This window comes from Drosophila arizonae, chromosome 3 (genome assembly GCF_054131065.1).
Source record: "Drosophila arizonae isolate 15081-1271.41 chromosome 3, UAZ_ARI_1.0, whole genome shotgun sequence".
NCBI lineage: Eukaryota > Metazoa > Arthropoda > Insecta > Diptera > Drosophilidae > Drosophila > Drosophila arizonae.
In genome coordinates, this window is record NC_142923.1 from 9,610,041 (window position 1) to 9,628,481 (window position 18,441).

Sequence of the window (18,441 nt, forward strand, 5' to 3'; positions counted from 1 at the left end):
CGGTATTAGTACTCATTTGGGATTATTTCAATACCTACCTTATTACCAACAAGTCCAAATAAGAAGCAAGATGAAATTTTCCATATTTAGCCTTAACATATGACAAAAATTATCTCGAAGCCTTAAAACAAATTATTTAAATTTACAAACTTCAATAAAACTAAGAAAAAACCCAAACAAAACAATTATTGATGCTGTATTCATTTATGGGCGTTATTCCTGTTTGTAAGTGAATAAAACTCTATCTTAGAAAAAGCTCTGTACCGTCCGCGCTAAACTAATAGCTAGGCCAATCGTCGGATTAACTACAAATCGTAGATGTTTAAAATATTTTAGAAAATGCTTAAATATACCTTGGATGCATTTCCGACCTGAGACATTTATCATGGTTTATAAACTATTTAACTTGAAGTAATTTCAATAAACTCAAAATATAAAAAAAAATAATAATAATAATTATGTGTTTCATTTCTAAGCTGAAACGGCAAAATATAAATAAGTTGCTTTGCCCCGATCAAGTGCTGGAATGTATAGATTAAACATAATGTATACCTGTTATTTCTGCCGATTGTTATGGAGGCAAAAAATGTTATAAAATCAAAGGTAAAAAATGGACACAACATATCGTCGCATTTTGGGGAGTTTTGCTGGGAGTATCTAAATTTGAGAGCAGAGTGGAAAATGGAAGTTAGCAGTAAGCTAACATATTGTTTCCTCACTGTTAATTAGCATGTGTTAACTAGCATTACCCCACATTTTTGAGGAAAGCTAAAGATCTGCAAAAATTATATTATTATATAATCAGTTATTATCAAATTACTAAAAGTTTATAATGAAAACAAGCTACATAATAAATTTAAAATCATTGATCTGGCGTTTGATTTGGAAATTCCTAATTGGGCACCTGGGCCTTGCATTTAAGTTCGTAGCGATGCACGCATCAGAAACCTTTTAAAGTAAAGAAAATTCAGGGATTATAATTTATTTTATGTATTTTTCTTCATTTCCGTTTCGGTATAATTTCTAGTTTGTTCTCTTTCATTTTTTTAGTACTAGTTGTGTTTTTAGCAATTGTTTGAAATTACTATAAATTATTTAATCTTTATATTTATATGTTTATATATATATATATATTTTTTTTTATAAAATTCGCATATGAAATAAAGTCGAAAGTCCTTTTAACCATATGGTTAAACCACTCAGCGCCTTTTACTAAAGCAACTAGCTCTAACCGTTCTGTTCCATCGGTCCAACTATCAGATTGATATTCTCTTCTCACAAATCTTAGGCTAAATCAAAAACAAATCAATAATATATAAAATTAAAAAAAAAAAAACGGCAAACAAAATGTAATATTTAAAAACAAAATTAAAGCTGGAATCGCTGCTTCTACTTCTTTATAAATATATAATAATAATACAACTAATGATAAAAAGATTAAACTATAAATAGAAAGTATGTATATATACGAAAGTGTGCTTAGGTTAGGCATTGCATCATCAACTGTACAGTATGGCTTATATATGTATATATATATATATATATATTATTTAATTATGTATAATAGGGGGGAGGCTCCACTTAAGTATGTGTGTTTCGTACGATGTTGATTATGTTTATAATTATGCGGCTAGAACAGCTTGTATTTGGATATTATTATTGTGGATATTCCGTATGTATAATATATACCATTATCTTTAGATGATAATCAAAAAAATGTTCAATACAAAAGTGACTGTGGATGTGTGTGTAGTTGAAGTCATGAAGCATCTTATCTTATTAGCAAATTAGCGAACTAATTAAGTTTTCACAATTAGTTTTTTTTTTCAACTTCTTGGGTTTTTCTTTAAGCAGCTTTTGATATACTATATTTTGTTGGATTGTTGGTAAGCGGACTGCCTACATATTTACATACTCGATAAGATATTGGTATGATTGGCTGTATATTTGTTTATATGCATATTCGATTGTGAGCTTTATATGGTTCAGACACACATACATGCATACGTACAGAGTGAATTTTCTCTTGTGCTATATATCCAAACACTTATACACACGCACGCACGCACTCACACACACACAGACAGACATACGGCTACATATGTATCTTAAGTCAGTTTTTAAAAGCGCTTTGCTGTGTACACAATACTTGGCTACAATGTTTAAATATCGTATATTATGTATTTATACATATATATAGAGTATGTAATTGTAATGCATGTTGACATCTGAATTGAGTGTTTCGAGAGAAAAAGAAGCCTTTGGTTCTTTCTTTTATATTTCTTATGCGCTTGCTTTCATCTTCTTCCATACTTCACAAAGAAAAGGAAGCGAACTAACGTTAACAAAATAGTTATTAATCGAAGCTAGCCGAATTATGCATTAATTAATTTAGATATATATAAATTTTATAAAAGTACAAAAAGTCTGTGTGTTTGTCTATTACGCATTCGAACATGAATCAGCGAACATGAATCAACCGATTTATATACATATAGATACTTTCGCCCTCTCTCCTTATCGAGAAGCGTACAAAACTGAAGAAAGGATTTGGACAGCGCGCTGCATACATTTTGTTTGTTATGTTCTATGCCATGTTAATACGTATGTACTATATCATTGAAGTTGTATTATGTTGTGTATTTTTTGTTTAGTTATATTACGAGTAATATATTGGATGATCTATGTTGAGTTTTTCTTTTTCTGTTTGTTTGTTTGTTTCCCTCTTTACGTGCCATTGGCCTTTGGCAGCGGTCGCACCAGATACAGCTTCTCGCCCTGCTTGTTCGTATAGATGGGCGCTCTTTGGTAGTGATCGACCAGCTGGTCCAACGAATGAAACTTGCGCTGTCCAATGCAATACATGTTCTGCTCCACGTGCACGCGGAAGTGTTTGTTGCGGCCGGGCGCCTTCAGGGAAACCGAGTAATCACCCATCTGTAAGCAAATAATATTATGAATAACGTTTCCACTCTTAATACAAAGGTGTATGGGTGATTCCAGCAGAACATTAGCAAGTCGATATGCTGCATATATCCCCTCTAATTTAACTCTCCTATCTATTCATTCACTTACATTAGTCTCACTGTCTCTGATGAGGAAATCGCCATCGTGGCCATGGCCATTGAGGACTGTGTCGCACTGGCTGCGCGTGATGGCCCCGTAGTACCAGGATTTGCCAGCCAAATTGGGTCGCTCGATGGGCTGGCTGGGCTGCGTCGGTTTGTTGTTGCAGTCGTTGCGTCGCTCCATGGAGTCACCGCCGTTGCCGGTGGTGTTGGCACCATTGCTACCGGTGGCATTGCCATTGCCAGCATTGCCGCTGGTATTGCGATAGGGCGTGGCCAAATAGTCGTTCAACTCTTGTAGATAATTGCGTGGAACTAAACCGACTTGACCCTGATTATTGCGTGCCTTATACCAGTCCGGATCGGAGGCGGGCCGATCGACAATCTCAAGGCGATCGCCCTTCTCAAACGACAGCTCCTGATCATTGTTCGACGTGAAGCTATAGAGCGCCACCTGCAAGCAAGATGAAGAGAGATTGATATGAGGAAAACTTGGCATTCGATATTGACACCTACCACAATGTCCAGCACGTTCTCCGCCATGGCATAGGTGTGTATTTCGCCATCGTTATCACAATCTTCGGTTGTGTAATTGCTGGGGAACCAGCCAACCGCATTGCCGCTCTGGCCACGCCACCAGCCATCGTTCGACTTCTCCAGTATGAGTATGCGTGTGCCCTTGGTCAGGGATAGCTCGTCCGGCTGCTGCGCCTGATAGTTGTATTTGACAATGGCGGTGCCAATGGCCTCGGCCGGATCGGGCGGCAAGCGTCGCGACATGGTTGGACTCTCGATTTGGCGTGAGGGCGAACAATTGGGCAGCGTCTTTGAACCGGAACCCTTTTTCACCTTCTTCTTGATGCTACAAAAGAAATGAAGATGATTGTAAAATGGCAAACATTAATATAATATTAACTAGTTGGCTTTCCAGTAAAATTTTACTGGGTTTTAGAAACGGAGGGGTTCTTTTGGTATTTCTTAGATAAAAAGAGTTATTGGCTTAAACCTAATTTGGGGGCTTCCAGTGGAGGGGCAACCAGACGGGGCTTTAGTTTTTGTGTGTGGGTGTGGTTCGTGCGGGTGGAAGGAAGGAAAAGATGTTAAGAAGACTTTCTACTCGGGACAACTAAAAAATATTTATGTAAATACAAATTAAGTGATAAATGAATTTCTTATACAATACAAAAGCCGAAAAGCAGTTGGAGAACTAATTACAAGAAGAAAGCAAAATATTTGGAGTAGAAAACAAACTCGACATATTTTTTTAGTAGCTTATTTCTGCTGAAATCAGAATAAAAAGAATACTTAAATTTTTAGTTTTTAGTGAGTTTTTTTTTTTTTTGATAATCGTATACACAGTGGAGGTTCATACGTTGGACAACACACGCACCTGTCGAAGAGCGAGGGCTTCTCCTTCTTCACATAGTTGCTGGGCACATAGCCGGACTGATTGCGACTGTTTTGGACGCGCCACCAGTGCTTGGAGTCATCCAGCAGCAGATAGCGCTCGTTCTTCCGCAAATCCAGCTCCTGAGCGCCCTGGGCTGCATAATCATATTTGGCTACTACGTAGCAAACGTCTTCCTGAGATTTGCCTGGAATTAATGAAAAAAGAATAGATTTAATTTACACGTTGTTTAAATATGTGATATCGATATATATCGATTTGTATGTGTGGGCAATTTAAAAATTTGAGAAATGTACTACTGTTTGAAAACATCTAGAGTTCTCATAAATTAAAAGAATCATATATGCCTTACATCAAATTAAACTCTTGATGATATGATATGATATGATATATGATAATTGAAGAAAAACATATTTGATATTTTAACTGCTTAACATAACGATTAATAGACACAATTATACAAGCAGCATAGAAGTTTAATATTACAAGATGTAAATCAGATGAGTTCTTTTGTAAGACAGTATAATAAATAGTCAAGTAGAAGGCTTTATCTAGATTTAGGTTCTAATCGATGAAGATTGAACATTTAAGAATATTTCTATCTGGGGACGCTATAAGCGGAGTTGTTATAACCGTATTCTACAGTATTACTATAACATACATCAAATACATATAATTTGTTGATAATATATGAGATTTATCAAGATATATTTTCATTTATGTAATATCAACTAATGTATACTATAACTATCTGTATTAGATTTCATATACAACTTTAATGTATCTATATTCTACATATATCATATTCATTCATATATAATAAACTCGCATCTATTCTATTTTAATCTTCTCTTTTCCTAACTATATTCTGTAATTGCCATTCAAGAAGCAACTTAACTTTAAGTGTTTTATCTGGAAATCTATGTGCTCGATAAATATAGTAATCAATCTTCTTCTTCACACTTGCCCCTATGGTATATTATGATAATGATAAATCGTTTGCTTACCGTGCTTCATGTTGCCCGCCATTGATTGTTGTCCAGCGTTGCTGCAACTGGAGTTACCGCTGCTGCTGCCCCCGTTGCTGTAGTCGATCGGCACCGGGCAGCCGCTGCTCGCTGGCTGGCCAAAGGTCACACTTTTGTGCTGGGCACTGCAGCTGGAGGCGGTCGACAGAGTGCGATGATGCTGCAGCGAGAGCTGCTGCTGCTGTTGCAGTTGCAGTTGCTGTTGCAGTTGTTGTTGCTGCTGGGACAACGAAGAGTGACGCTGGTGGTGAGCAGGTGAGTTCGGTGCCAATTGGCGACAGCTCTGATAGTTCTGATGCTGCGGCAGCTGTGGCGGTGCGTTGCCAGAGGAATTGGGGATGTTGCGCGCGAATCGCTGTGGGTATTCCAACATTCCACTGTGGGCTCCTCAATCAGCTTGAGAAGCGCGACGGGGCACAATGGGCTGGCTCCAAATGCTGCTTCGAAGATAAAATTTTTTGTTTTTGGGCAATTGACAAACAACAAACAACAGGAAATAGCAGCAGGTTGCACGTTGCTGGTTGCAAGTTGCAAGTTGCAGTTTGGCAGCAATTGTTTGTTGTTGTTGTTGTTGTTGATAATGAAGATGAAGATGATTATGTTGTTTGTTGATGTTGATGCAGTTGTTGCTGTTGTTGTTATTATGGTGAGTATTTGATGGTGTTGTTGTTGTTGTTCGTGTTAAGCTGTGTGTTGTTGTGGTTGCTGTTGCTGTTGGTGTTGTTGGTGTTGTTGTTGTTGTTGCTGTTGCTGCATGTTGCCTTCTTCCTCAGCCAACGCATATTTCTGCTGTTGTTGTTTTTATTGTAGTTGTTGTTGTTGTTGTTTTTAGCAGCAAATTAAACGTTACGAATGCGGCGAAATGCAAACACAAAGATGTGAAAGAGAAAACGTAAAAGGAAGAAGAAGAAAACAATGTAAACAAGATGAAATTAAAGCGTTGTTTATGTATATATGTACGTATGTGTGTGTGTGTGTGTGTGTGTGCGCGTGTGTGTATGTGTGTATTAGGCAAAAAAGCATTTGCGTGAAAGCAGTTAAAACTAGTGCTTAAAATACTTTAAAATATTGAAATATACATATGTATACATACACACGTACACCTATGCATATGTATATATGTATGTATACAAAAAGCTAAGCGTAAAACAAAATTTGAGCATAAAGTGAAATTTACATATGAAAGGGAATTAAAAAAAAACAGGCCTTCGAGCTAGGATATGAGAGCTGATGAATGTGTTAGGGATGATGATGATGATGATGATGGCAATGGCAATGATGATGGTGTGTTTTTTTTAGCTTGCAGCCGAGTGCAACTCTAGACTGACCGCAATGTGGCCAAGCGGGTAATAGACGCCAAGTGAAAGTTGCCCCCAACTCAAATGGAGCGAGACTCAGATTTGAAAACTCGTAATTGAATTGAATTCAATATAAGAAATATCAAACCAGAGCGAGAGAGAACAATTTCGAGACGTTCGAGATGAAGTTAATATACTCTAGCAACAGAAAATTTCAATATAATACTGACGTTTAAAAAACAAAAACAAAATATTTTAAAGTATTTTTGATAGAAATTTGATAAAAAATATATATAAAAAGGTTATATATATATTTCTTATAATTAAAAAAAATAAATGTATATATTTTTTAAATTTCAAATAATCTAAAAGAAACACGGATATAAACTTTGAAACTAATACTAAATGAAATCAGATATATTTGTTTGATAATTGCTTTGAAAAAATATTGAGTACTAATATTTCCTTATATTTCAACTTTCTAGCAACTATTTCCAAGGCAACTATGTGATATAATTTAATACAGATTATCATAAAAATGACCCATCATATTAATTCGATTTATTTGCCATAATAAACACAGATCTACTAACTCTTAGCTAAATAGCTTCATTTAGCGCTTAGTTCACATAGGTCGAGGCAAGCGTCGAGCATCGTGCTGATCACGTCTACAATATAATACATATAACCCATTTGAGACATCTCTTGAGTGCTTGTCTCACACAGTTCGTGACAAAATTAAAGCAAACTTCCCTCCCGAGTTTCAGCTAGTGTATAAAAACGAGATGGAGAACGAGGAATCACTTGATTTTAATTGATGAATTTTCAATTGATTTGGCAATGCGCCGCTGAGTGGCACAGAGTTTGGGTCACTACGTGCAACAGCATCCACAGAAGCATTCATGCAGTGAGACAGAGACAGAGAAAGAAGGAGTGAGAGAGGAGGAGTGAGTAAAATAACCAGCTATTCAAAATGAAACGTAACTGTGATTGAGTCTCGCACTGGGGCTGGCCCAAACGACCAAAGCGCTCGATGAGTCACGAACAGGTATTGGAAATGGAATTGGATTGGAATGGGATTGGGTTGACTCGTACTTAACGAAAAGACAAACCAACTAAGCAGAGACCAACCCACCTATGGCCGGACAAGTAGGACAGACCAGAAGGGGAGAAGGAAAGCAAAAACAAACAGCAATAATTAACAGCTAGCAGGGAATTGAAGAAGTTGAAATACTCTTCCATACATAAAAGAGATCCGATATAATTCTTTAAAAATTTAAGTGAAGATGTCTCTGGGAGATCTAGCTGATATTGCCAGCACTTAGAGTTCTCAACAGAAGTAAGAGATAGTTGTAAAATAATCTATTTTAAAGTGTTATTTGGTTTTTTAGTAGAAAAATGTCTTATAAGTATAGAGCAATTATGTCATTTATATAAATAACAGACAAATATTCTAACAAGCAACAAAGACAGATGACGATATTATGTGAAGACTTATGATAAAACAGATGTCCTACAATTCCTGCAAGTTAGCTTTAAGATGGAAACTCTAGTAATCATATAAGCTGAAAATAAGTTCAGAACTGAAAGACTAGTTGCATATGAGCAGGCAGACAGAAAGACCTCATATTTATCTAAATCTTATCATATGCATATATCAAGAGATATCTCAAGAAATATATTTATTTGCTGAATATAGAGTCGTATATGCCTACATGTATTACCCTAAACAGATTGAATAACCATTTGCGAATACCCTTTTGACAGCGTATAAATGAATAAGGCAAAGAATACTGTGAGACAGACATGAGGCATTTGCTGTTTACGTAATGCCCACCAGGTAGGTGCATAGGTGGTAGATGTGTAAAGTGGCACGAGATAATCGACAGTTTTCATATTGCGAAGCCAACTGTGTGAGGTTGTTGGCCAAAAGCGAAACCAAAGTCAATGTCAACAGCCGGAGGCCAAACAAAAATTATTAAAGATCAATAATTATGCGACCCAGAAACAAATAAAAAAGCTCTGGACATTTGACTTGTATTTTTTCTTTTCTTTGGTTTCACTTTTTTGGCCACAGCTTGACAGTTGGCCAACAAAGCGGGTTGAAGGTCGAGCGTTGCAGCAGCTTAATTAGCGTGTCGACCAACGCCTTCGCCAACAAGCATTTGGTTCCTATGAAAAAGTGTTGTCATCAGCGATAAGAGAAAATCGCTGTGCGTCGAGAGTGAAGGCGAAAGCCATTTATTATTTTTATTTCTATTTCTATCTCTACTCATTTTTTGTTTTTTTTTTTTTTTTTTGACAGAATGTGATTCTATCTTTCGTATCATTGTCAGAGCGTTTCCGTCTATTTGGGGTATTAATTTCGGTTTTGAGAGAATGCTGAGCACAGCGAAAGAATCACTTCATAGTCATTCATGTTTGCGCAAGACTCGTTTCGTTTTCTCATGTTCATTGTACAGCGGATGATATGGCTGTCATGGGAATACATTTACCAGGGACTTTTAAAGATGTAACGAGATATTACTCGGACAAAACACTTAATCTAAATGTCGATCATCTAAGTATAAATGAACTAAAAGTTACTATAGCAATGGCTGATTATTCTCATGATCAATAAACTTCCGATTGTTCTAGATAAGCAAAACAAATAGCCTGAATAAGCGAGCAAGTGGAAGTTAGCAATAATACATATAAATAGGCTGATAAAACATGTGGGAAGCTACCAATAATATTTATATATAGAATTTGATTATACACTCTTTTTAATCACATTGTAAATATTTACAATGCAGATAAGCTGAGATGGTTTGTTGGTGATTTATTAGTACGTATGTAAAACTATGTATTTACAATGCAGGTAAGTGACTGGCAAATCTTGCCAGCCACTTTGCTTTTATTTGTTTGTTTTCTATGCCATCTATATGAAATTTACATTTTATGCTAGTAAACGTGCCTTCGTGCTGCGCTGCTCTAGCGCAAGGCCACCAGCAGAGCTAAAACATTGAAATGCTTGGATGGGTTTACTTTTTATGGCCATTGAACTAAGCTCAGTCGCTGGCTGCTTCGATCTATTTTGTCGCATTTGTTGTATGCGTTGTTGTTGGGGGCTTAGACATTGCCAAGGTAGCGCCTTTGTCTTGACGGCGCACGATTGTCGGAGACAGTTCGTCAAAGAGAAAATTGAAAGAGTTGCACGTGCTCGACGGGTTTATGAGGCGGAAAGTTGTTTCGGCAACGGTTCACAGATAGGAAGTGCTCGTTCCGTTCAACGGATTGGAGACGCAACAACCATATCAAGAAACACTCATACAAAATTATTGAAACTAATTGAAAACAGAGTAAACAATTCTTTATGATGTCTTCTTTTCATTCAGAATCTATTCAAGAGTTTTTAGGGGCGTCAAAACTCTTAAATCACCGAAAATGGGCCACCGAAATGCACTCAAAATCGACAAGAAACAAGTAATTTGAAGTGGGGATAGGGCGCAGCCTTATCAAAGCCAAAAGGGCAGCCGCAGCCGCAGCCAGCTCGGGCATAAAACTGTAAACATATAAGTATATTTAGATGCATATGCATCTCCGTCTCTATGTGCTCGTATATTATGTGGGCATGGCCATTGTGAGACAGTGCTGACACTTTAGCTACGTAATAGCTATATATATATGGAACGAGAGACCAAGGTCTCCCTCTCAGAGAGTGCAGCTAAAATGCTAGATAATTTTATAGTAATTTTAATTAGAAACTGAATAATTATTTCCCTTCTTTTTGTGTAACAATGTTGATAATTTAATTGTCGCACAGTTCTTCTCACTAAAAAGTTGAATTGCTGGAAAGTTGATTAAATTCTAACTAAACTCTGAGTGAAAGCTCTCGTTAGCCCGTCATTCATAGTTCGAATTTAGTGTCTCAGCTATTGTTTCTAGAATTTTTATGACTAACTTGGGACTATTTTTTCCGCTAGGTCTTTTGCATAACAAAGACTACAGACCTTTCGTTTAGGAACTCGCTAAATTCGACTATTTATGCTTATAGTTCGATTTAAGATAAGAGTTTAGCTATTTTCCAGATATTTACATATATCAAGTTAGCCTTTTATAGCTTATGCCGGCAACACTGTTAGAAAAGAAGAACGGAACTCCATTCAGTACATTCGAGTTGATTTAGTTATTTTGCGCAGCTGTTGTTGTTGTTGTTGTCGCTAGAGTTTGGATTTTAGAATTGAAGCTGAGCGAGGAGAGAAACCTGTGTGACATGTGGATTTTGGGTCGTGGGTTGAATTGTGCCCCGAAGTGAACTGCGCATCTAAAGTTCGGGCGGTGGTTGTTTGGGTGCATAAGGGCTTGGGGTTGGGGGTTGGGCTGAAGCGAAAACAGATTGCTGACACATATATAGCCACGGGCGGTGTGCATGGCGACGAACGACCCTGGTAACCAAAAACTGCAAAAGAAGCCTGCCTATACGGAAAGAAAACATGAACGAGCAGGCGTTGCATAAAAAGGATTGTGCTCAATGAGAAATGCTAGAGCGAGACTAAATAAGAAGGAGAGAGAGAGCATGGGTAGGTCGAATGGGGGTTGCTGTCGCGCACGCAGCCAGAGCGACGCGACCGCAAGAGAGCAACTGTGAAAGTGCAAGAGAGCATAGACAGATACGCAATTTTCACTTCCTTTTCTAAACACCTTTATTTGAGTGTTATCCTGGGAAATGTACCGTTCGTTGTACATCGAAACGGCACTGTTAATCGATAAATATGCAAATGCTGAGAGCAGTGAAACCAAACATAACAAATGCGAGCATTTTTAAGAGAGAGAGAGAGAGAGCAAAAAAAGACAGAGTGGGAGAGTGATGGAGACGGAGAACGCGAACGAGTGAGAGCGAGACACAAAACAGGAGCTAAACAGGAGCAACCGTATATTTTGTGTGTACCTACCGGAGACGACGAAAGTTTTTGGCGACGGCGACGGCGACTGCGATGACGACGGCAACTCCTAGCAGCAGCCAACGGCCCCAGCCCTTTGTGCAGCAGCAGAAGCGACCATATAAAAATGCACTTTCTTCACTGAACTCCGAGCAATATTCCAATGTTTTTCAGGCACTTGCCACACACTAAATTTGCACTTAACACTCGTTCACTGTAATAAGACTACTTTAAGTGTACATTATGTGTACATCTGTTCATATGTATGTATATATATACTTATATATATCTATATATATTATGTTGGGCAGTCGAAAATCACTGGGTACAGACGTTTATGTTTTTGTTCAACACTTTTCGTTTGTCGTTAATGACGCAACCGCACTTCGAGGTATTTAATGAATGCAATTCAATAATTTCTAAGAATTATTTCGCGGTCGAACAACTCTTTTTATCAATTTTACCGGAGCTACTTCTTCGTCGCTCTCTACAATTTCGATAGCAATAATGTGTCGCCCACATCGATATTTCTGTCTCGAATGCATCGAGTACTTTTATTAAACAGCTGTGGCATCGATATATAAATAAGTTCGTGCTAGTGATGATACTGTTTTAGTAACGCAAGATTGTGCAAACAAATTGTTATATTTTATCCTAATTATCCTGTAAAGAGGTAATGGAAAAAAAAACAGCTGTTGAGATTTGGCTGCTCATTGTGTTATTAATATTGCATTAATATAGATCGATGCGATACAAATTTAAAAATAAAGTGAAAAATACCAATATGCAAAAAATACCAAAATGTATATCGATAAACGGTTTATTATTGTACATAATCAATGCACTCTGATCGGTGTATTCAACTCCATTATATTAGTAACCGCTAAATATGTTAAGTTTCAAAATATTAAGATCCTCAAAGTGGGCAAGTGTCCATCTAAGTCGACAATATACAACAAAAGCAAAGCGTGTGGTCCTCTCACAAGATCAGAGCAAAATAAAAAGTATAGCGGCCAAGCACGTTGCATTTGCATTTGTTAATCAGTTGTTTTCATTTTAGATTATGAACCAAAGACAACCGATGCGCATGCAAATCGGGTTTACGTGTGGGGCTTCCAGGAGACAGGCGCTCTGGGGCTGCAAACCAATGTGAAGAAGGCCAAAGAACGATACACGGAAATGGTGCATCATCCAACGAGGCTGCAGTTCTCGAATAATAATGAAATCACGGATGTCACAGCCGGCTATGGCTTTACGGCGTACGCGGTGAAACGTTCGGATGGGCTGAGTCTGTTTGGCAGCGGCCTCAACACTGACTCACAGTTGGGCTACCAAGTGAAGGGCAATAAGAAGGATCCGGCTAATTTGGATGTGATTATTTATCCAACAGCAATACAGCTGCCACGGCTGCAGGGCGAAACGGATGAGGATATGCAGGTAAAGAGCATGTCGGCAGGTCGAGCACATCTCGTGGTGCTCACGCAGAATGGCACCGTCTTTACCATGGGAAACAATTCGTATGGACAGTGCGGCCGTTCCATTATCGAAGAGGAGAAATACTCGGGCAGTGCGCTGATTAATCGCATAGCCCAGCGCGATATTTGCGGAGCGGACGATGAGCTTGTGGCCGTGGAGTGTGGACAGGATCATACGATGCTGCTGAGCAAGCTGGGACGCGTCTACACCTGCGGCTGGGGTGCCGACGGCCAGACGGGTCAGGGCAACTACTACAGCGCTGGCCAGATAACGCTCATAGGCGGCGACATCGAGAAGGAGCGCATTGTGCGCATCGCCTGCGCGTCCGATTGTGTGCTGGCGCTCAACGAGAAGGGCGATGTCTTTGGCTGGGGCAATTCGGAGTATGGTCAGCTAGATGATGCGCCGGATGCAGTGACCCAGATCTGCACACCTCGAGCGCTCACGCTGACCAAGGGCCTGGGCAAGGTCAAGGATGTGGCAGCGGGCGGTTCCTTTTGCATGGCACTCAATGACCAGGGCCTCGTCTACACCTGGGGCTATGGCATCTTGGGCTTTGGCCCGTTTGTGGAGCAAACTTCAAAGCCGCAGCATCTGCTGCCACCGCTATTCGGTCGAAACGATTTCAGCAATGCAACCACTGTAGTCTCCATCGGCTGCGGAGTCTTTCACATGGGCGCCGTGAACTCCGACGGAGATCTGTTTATGTGGGGCAAGAATCGCTTTGGCCACCTGGGCCTGGGCCACAAGAAGGATCAGTTCTTCCCCTTCAAGGCAGCCATCAATGGCAAGGTTCTAAAGGTGGCCTACGGCGTGGATCATACTATAGCGCTGTGCAAACCACATATTTAAAAGAAATTAAAATAAACCAAATCGATTTAAAGATCACAAATTCGCGTTTTTAATACATTGAAATCGATTACAGAACATTTAGATTAATTTGCTTTTATCTTTAGTTTTCTGATAATGTTGACAATTTTCCTTCTTTCTTTCCTTTGTTAGCAAATGTAAATAGCTGTGGATTTTTAATTATTTTTTGCTTTTCGATTTTTCGTTCTATATAAATATTCGTTTAGCACGCGTACGCTTTTATAGTTTATAGAGTTAAAGAGTATATATAATATAAAATATGTACTTGGAATCGAATGCAGTGTGTATTTTATTTTCATATATGTTTCAAGTTGGATTTGGGTGTTCAATTATATTTCTAATTTCTTGTTAGATTTACCCTTTATTCTCATATACAATAGAAAGTTGCTGGAATCCTAAAACTCTACTACTAATTCCCTCAGTTACATTCCAAGCCCAAATCGCACTCCCTCTTCTTTTGTTTGTTATTTTTCGTTTCTTTAGTATTTGTCACAATTTCGTCAATCGCATTTAATTGCTTTCTAGGTACATTTCTTAACAGGGTTTCATTTTTATTTTATCGTTATATATATGATTTTTCGTTTATTGTTATTATTGAGCCCAACGAGCCGTGCAGAGCTCGTCGAGCCACTTGGCCAATACAATATGATCTGTTAACAGTTGATAAGCATGGTTACATCGATCTTAAGGATAGACGCGTTACAAATTTTGCGATTATTGATACGACCACGTACAAACCGACGCGACTTGACAATGTTATTTTAAGAACACGTGACATGTACAATCAGCAAATTAGGCTAATTTATAATTCAATTTTATAAACAATTAAAAGAATTAACTAATTTTTCTTGCTAACATATCGTATACTTAATTAGAATCTGATTAAAAACCAATTTGCAAAATTAATAAATTTAAATTAAATATTTACTTCAATTGTTATTTGGCAAGTGGAGTAATTGATAATTGTGTTCAGATTAAAGAGATATTTTATCATATTTTGTAAATGAGACCTTAATTTAAAACTAATTCAATTTAAAAATCCAATTAAACTGACTGTAATGCAATGCAAATTTAAATTAATAAAAAATATAAATACATATATAAGTATATATATACATAGAGTCTACATATACATATATACGTCTATCCCAAAGTCGAACTACAGACTAAAAGTTGAGGCAGTTGCCTACAGATCATTTTGTTTACACACGCACACACACTTACAGAAATCAATACTATTTTGTTTGTCTTTGTTAAGGTTGCTGTCCATTCGTATTTTTTTGCTTTCAGTTTTTTTTTTTTGTGTGTTTCTTTTTTTTTTCTATGTAAATAATTTAAAACATTTGGAGCATACGACCAATTGGAGCCTAGGCGGCCTGATGCTGCTGGGCCTCGTTCGCCTCGTAGGCCTCGACCTCGGCTATGTTTGACAGATCATACTCAACCACGCCCTTTCCCATGAAAGCTGCATACTTGCCGGCATCTGGCAGAGGATCAACCGAGCGCTTGGCCACTGTAAAGCAAAGAGTTTCGGTAAGAAAGTGCATGCCAAACTGGAGAATACAAGTCAAAACTTACCCCCAGATACAAACTTCTCCATCATGTACACCTTCATGTCATAGCATTCGTTGGCTATGCGCTCCGAGATGACCGAGAGATCGGTGATACGTGGTGTAATGACACGCATATTACGGCGAACTCGCTCCGTATCAATGTTATAGTAGCCTGATCCCATTTTCTGCATCAGATCAACAAAGCTGCTGGGAGGAAGTGTGGTCTCCCTGTCCAGGGGCATGATGAAGCACCGATTAGTGGTGGTATCAATAATGGCTGACTGGTTTTCCTTGAAGTCATGCATGAAGCGCCCGTGGCGACCATCCTTAAAGTCCGGTACATCGATCTTGGCATAGCCATCGTCATCGCCGCTATTCAACTCGATTTCCTCGCGGAAGAAATTATCGTTGACTAGCTCATCGAACTGGCCGCCCATACTGTTGCTCGCACTTGGGGACCCCGACAATTGGGGCAATAGGGAGCGCCAGTTCAAGGCGAAAGAGTCGTCGTTGCGTGCATAGAAACGTGGCAATTCCATCGAGTCTTCCTTATATGGTATGTCACAGAGGGCGTGATAGCGCATGCTGGAATGATTCGGGGCATATAAACGATAGAGTGTCCAGCCACCCAGTACACCCATTAGCATCACGATAATGGCGATCAGGAACAAAAGAAACGACTTTAGGCAATTATATTGCGGCCGATTGAAAACCATTGATTCGGTATCGGCATCGCTGTACGCTCCCTTTGGCTGCAATTAAAGAACGATAATAATAACAATCACACTTTATTATATTGTATTTATATACATCATTTAAAGCATATTTTGTAGACGAAATCAAGATTAACCGCAGTTTAATTTTATTTAGTGTGTATATAAATATCTATAACTAGATATGTGTACGTGATATACCCCAGAATTATTCTTTTTATAGCAACTACTGTTATTTCCAATGACTAATAATGCCAGCAGATGGGGTTCAGTTGTTCAATGAGTAATTACGGTATATGTATATAAGTACATATGCATGTACTTCAGCACCGGCAGAGGTATTTTTGTTTTGGAATTCCTTATCACATATCAAAAGGACAGATGAAAATGTCAATAAAGTACAAAAGAGAGTAAACAATGCCTATGTACATATGTATATACGTAAATAGATACGTAAGAAAATTGAATGATCAGTGCTGCTAAGTTAGCCCCTTAGTTTTAACATTTTTACTGCAAAAATAGCTAACGGTAATTGTGAAAAGGCTACATTAAACAAATTTATGCATATTGTATTGTTATTGTTTCACAGCTCGTCATTTTTGAAACCTTTTATCGTACAGCTATCTATAAAATATTTATTACTAACACTTTTCCGTCGTTAGCTGCTTGGCTAGCAATTTCTACTATTTATCAACACTATATAAGCTATTTACATGTGTCGTGTTGGTGTCCAGTTATTATCGCTGACGAGCAAAGGGCAAAAATTGCTGTTGTGCTCGAATAGCGACGCAATTGGAGACGATGAGGAACAAAACGTAAATGCAATGATATAAATGCATATGCATGTATGTGTCTGTGCTCAGCTGCAAAATGCATATTCGCGGAAAACACACGCACACAGTTATGTATGAATCTATATACGTACGTCTATGTATATACATATAACTATTCATATGTATATACGTACAAACATACATATGTACATATGCTACTGGAATCATTCACAATGAGCACAAAAGAATAATGCAATACATATTTGGGCTTAAAAAAAGAGGGCGTTTGGAATGGATGAGCTGTCGGGGTAAACCGAAATCGTGCTGGCGACGGGCAATGCCAAAGCTGTGCGACCTTAAATGGAGCAAAGGAAGGAGTGCAAGGACACACACATGGGAATTCCATGTGAAAAATCGATAAATATGCATGCTGCCGAGAGCACAAACACACATACATACATACTTTTACATGTATATAGAAAATCTTACAGTAACAGACACCCACAAGCGAACAGCCACACACACATACACACAAAGGCTCGCGCGCGAAGGCAAACGAAAGCGAAAAAAAAAAACTTGTAGAGCTATGGGCACGAAGGACATGTAGAAAATATGGGGCTCGCAAGGACACATGAAACTATTGCGCAAAAGAAAATGTTTTCTATCGTCATTTACTTACACTGATCAGTGAGCCATGATGCATAATGGCTTCATCGTTGAGATGTAATGGAAGCGGAACCTTCTCCAAATCCTTCTTTTCACCTGTTAATTTTGCTAGAATCGTCATTTTTTCCGACGTTCAAAGTGTGTTCCTGGGTTTTTGAGCAATTTAGTTTCGAATTTTTATTTTGAGATGACCGAAAATATGATGCCTAGACGTTTTATATAAACTACACTTAGGTGATGTTTACTCTTCAATTATATTTTTCACTTTGTTTTTGTGTTGCGCAGCAAACTGAGTAGGCAAGTAGCCAGCTAAGCGATATATTTTCACTTGTTTGCAGTTATTAACGATGAGTAACGATTTATTATCGATAGCGATAAGCCCAAATATTTGGATTTCTTTTTAACGTAAACGTTTGATATATAAAAGAAATTTTTATATTATTTAATTATGAGTTGTTCTATTATATATGCATTATATAAATCAGTCGGTTTCGAAGTTTCATCTATTGTTTCGTATATTGCATCGATAGCTTATCGTAAGATAGAAAATAGTAAAGTTTGTGTATATTTAAGCATTTCTTCTAATTTTGCTTAACGTGAAAGGTATTTAATAAACAGAGACTACGTATTTTAACGAAGTATATGCGAAGCAATTATATCTGTTAA

At 38.0% G+C, this 18,441-nt stretch overlaps 3 protein-coding genes across 6 annotated transcripts; 1 reads left to right on the top strand and 2 right to left on the bottom strand.

Moving 5' to 3' along the window:
- Positions 1 to 1,348: 1,348 nt before the first annotated feature.
- On the bottom strand, positions 1,349 to 12,241 carry dock (SH2/SH3 adaptor protein dock). Of its 4 annotated transcripts, none has more exons than XM_018002777.2 (6): positions 11,737 to 12,241; positions 5,484 to 5,941; positions 4,459 to 4,663; positions 3,585 to 3,930; positions 3,076 to 3,522; positions 1,349 to 2,937 (listed from the first exon to the last, which is right to left on the bottom strand). In XM_018002777.2, the coding sequence occupies exons 2-6, from the start codon at positions 5,875 to 5,877 to the stop codon at positions 2,728 to 2,730; spliced, it is 1,602 nt and encodes a 533-aa protein (XP_017858266.1). In that variant the 5' UTR covers positions 5,878 to 5,941; positions 11,737 to 12,241; the 3' UTR covers positions 1,349 to 2,727. The 4 variants fall into 4 exon arrangements, with proteins under 4 accessions (XP_017858266.1, XP_089320112.1, XP_089320111.1 ...); XM_089463986.1 differs by having other exon boundaries at positions 5,484 to 6,290; XM_089463985.1 differs by having other exon boundaries at positions 5,484 to 6,293.
- A 275-nt stretch (positions 12,242 to 12,516) lies between these two features.
- LOC108610592 (RCC1-like G exchanging factor-like protein) lies at positions 12,517 to 15,536 on the top strand. Its single transcript, XM_018002783.2, has 2 exons — positions 12,517 to 12,728; positions 12,785 to 15,536. The coding sequence occupies exons 1-2, from the start codon at positions 12,614 to 12,616 to the stop codon at positions 14,050 to 14,052; spliced, it is 1,383 nt and encodes a 460-aa protein (XP_017858272.1). The 5' UTR covers positions 12,517 to 12,613; the 3' UTR covers positions 14,053 to 15,536.
- On the bottom strand, positions 14,078 to 18,105 carry LOC108610595 (integral membrane protein 2B). The gene is made up of 3 exons (XM_018002786.2): positions 17,789 to 18,105; positions 15,649 to 16,375; positions 14,078 to 15,583 (listed from the first exon to the last, which is right to left on the bottom strand). The coding sequence occupies exons 1-3, from the start codon at positions 17,894 to 17,896 to the stop codon at positions 15,438 to 15,440; spliced, it is 981 nt and encodes a 326-aa protein (XP_017858275.1). The 5' UTR covers positions 17,897 to 18,105; the 3' UTR covers positions 14,078 to 15,437.
- Between the last annotated feature and the right edge of the window lie 336 nt (positions 18,106 to 18,441).

Excerpts from the sequence above, each read along its gene's own strand:
- LOC108610592 (XM_018002783.2), top strand. The coding sequence starts at position 12,614 with ATGTTAAGTTTCAAAATATTAAGATCCTCAAAGTGGGCAAGTGTCCAT. Across the intron at positions 12,729-12,784 it reads AGATCAGAGCAAAATAAAAA|ATTATGAACCAAAGACAACC; the intron begins GTATAGCGGCCA and ends TTTTCATTTTAG.
- dock (XM_018002777.2), bottom strand. The coding sequence starts at position 5,877 with ATGTTGGAATACCCACAGCGATTCGCGCGCAACATCCCCAATTCCTCT. Across the intron at positions 4,664-5,483 it reads GGCGGGCAACATGAAGCACG|GCAAATCTCAGGAAGACGTT; the intron begins GTAAGCAAACGA and ends CATTAATTCCAG. Across the intron at positions 3,523-3,584 it reads AGAACGTGCTGGACATTGTG|GTGGCGCTCTATAGCTTCAC; the intron begins GTAGGTGTCAAT and ends TCTTGCTTGCAG.
- LOC108610595 (XM_018002786.2), bottom strand. The coding sequence starts at position 17,896 with ATGACGATTCTAGCAAAATTAACAGGTGAAAAGAAGGATTTGGAGAAG. Across the intron at positions 16,376-17,788 it reads ATCATGGCTCACTGATCAGT|CCAAAGGGAGCGTACAGCGA; the intron begins GTAAGTAAATGA and ends CTTTAATTGCAG. Across the intron at positions 15,584-15,648 it reads GGAGAAGTTTGTATCTGGGG|TGGCCAAGCGCTCGGTTGAT; the intron begins GTAAGTTTTGAC and ends TTTGCTTTACAG.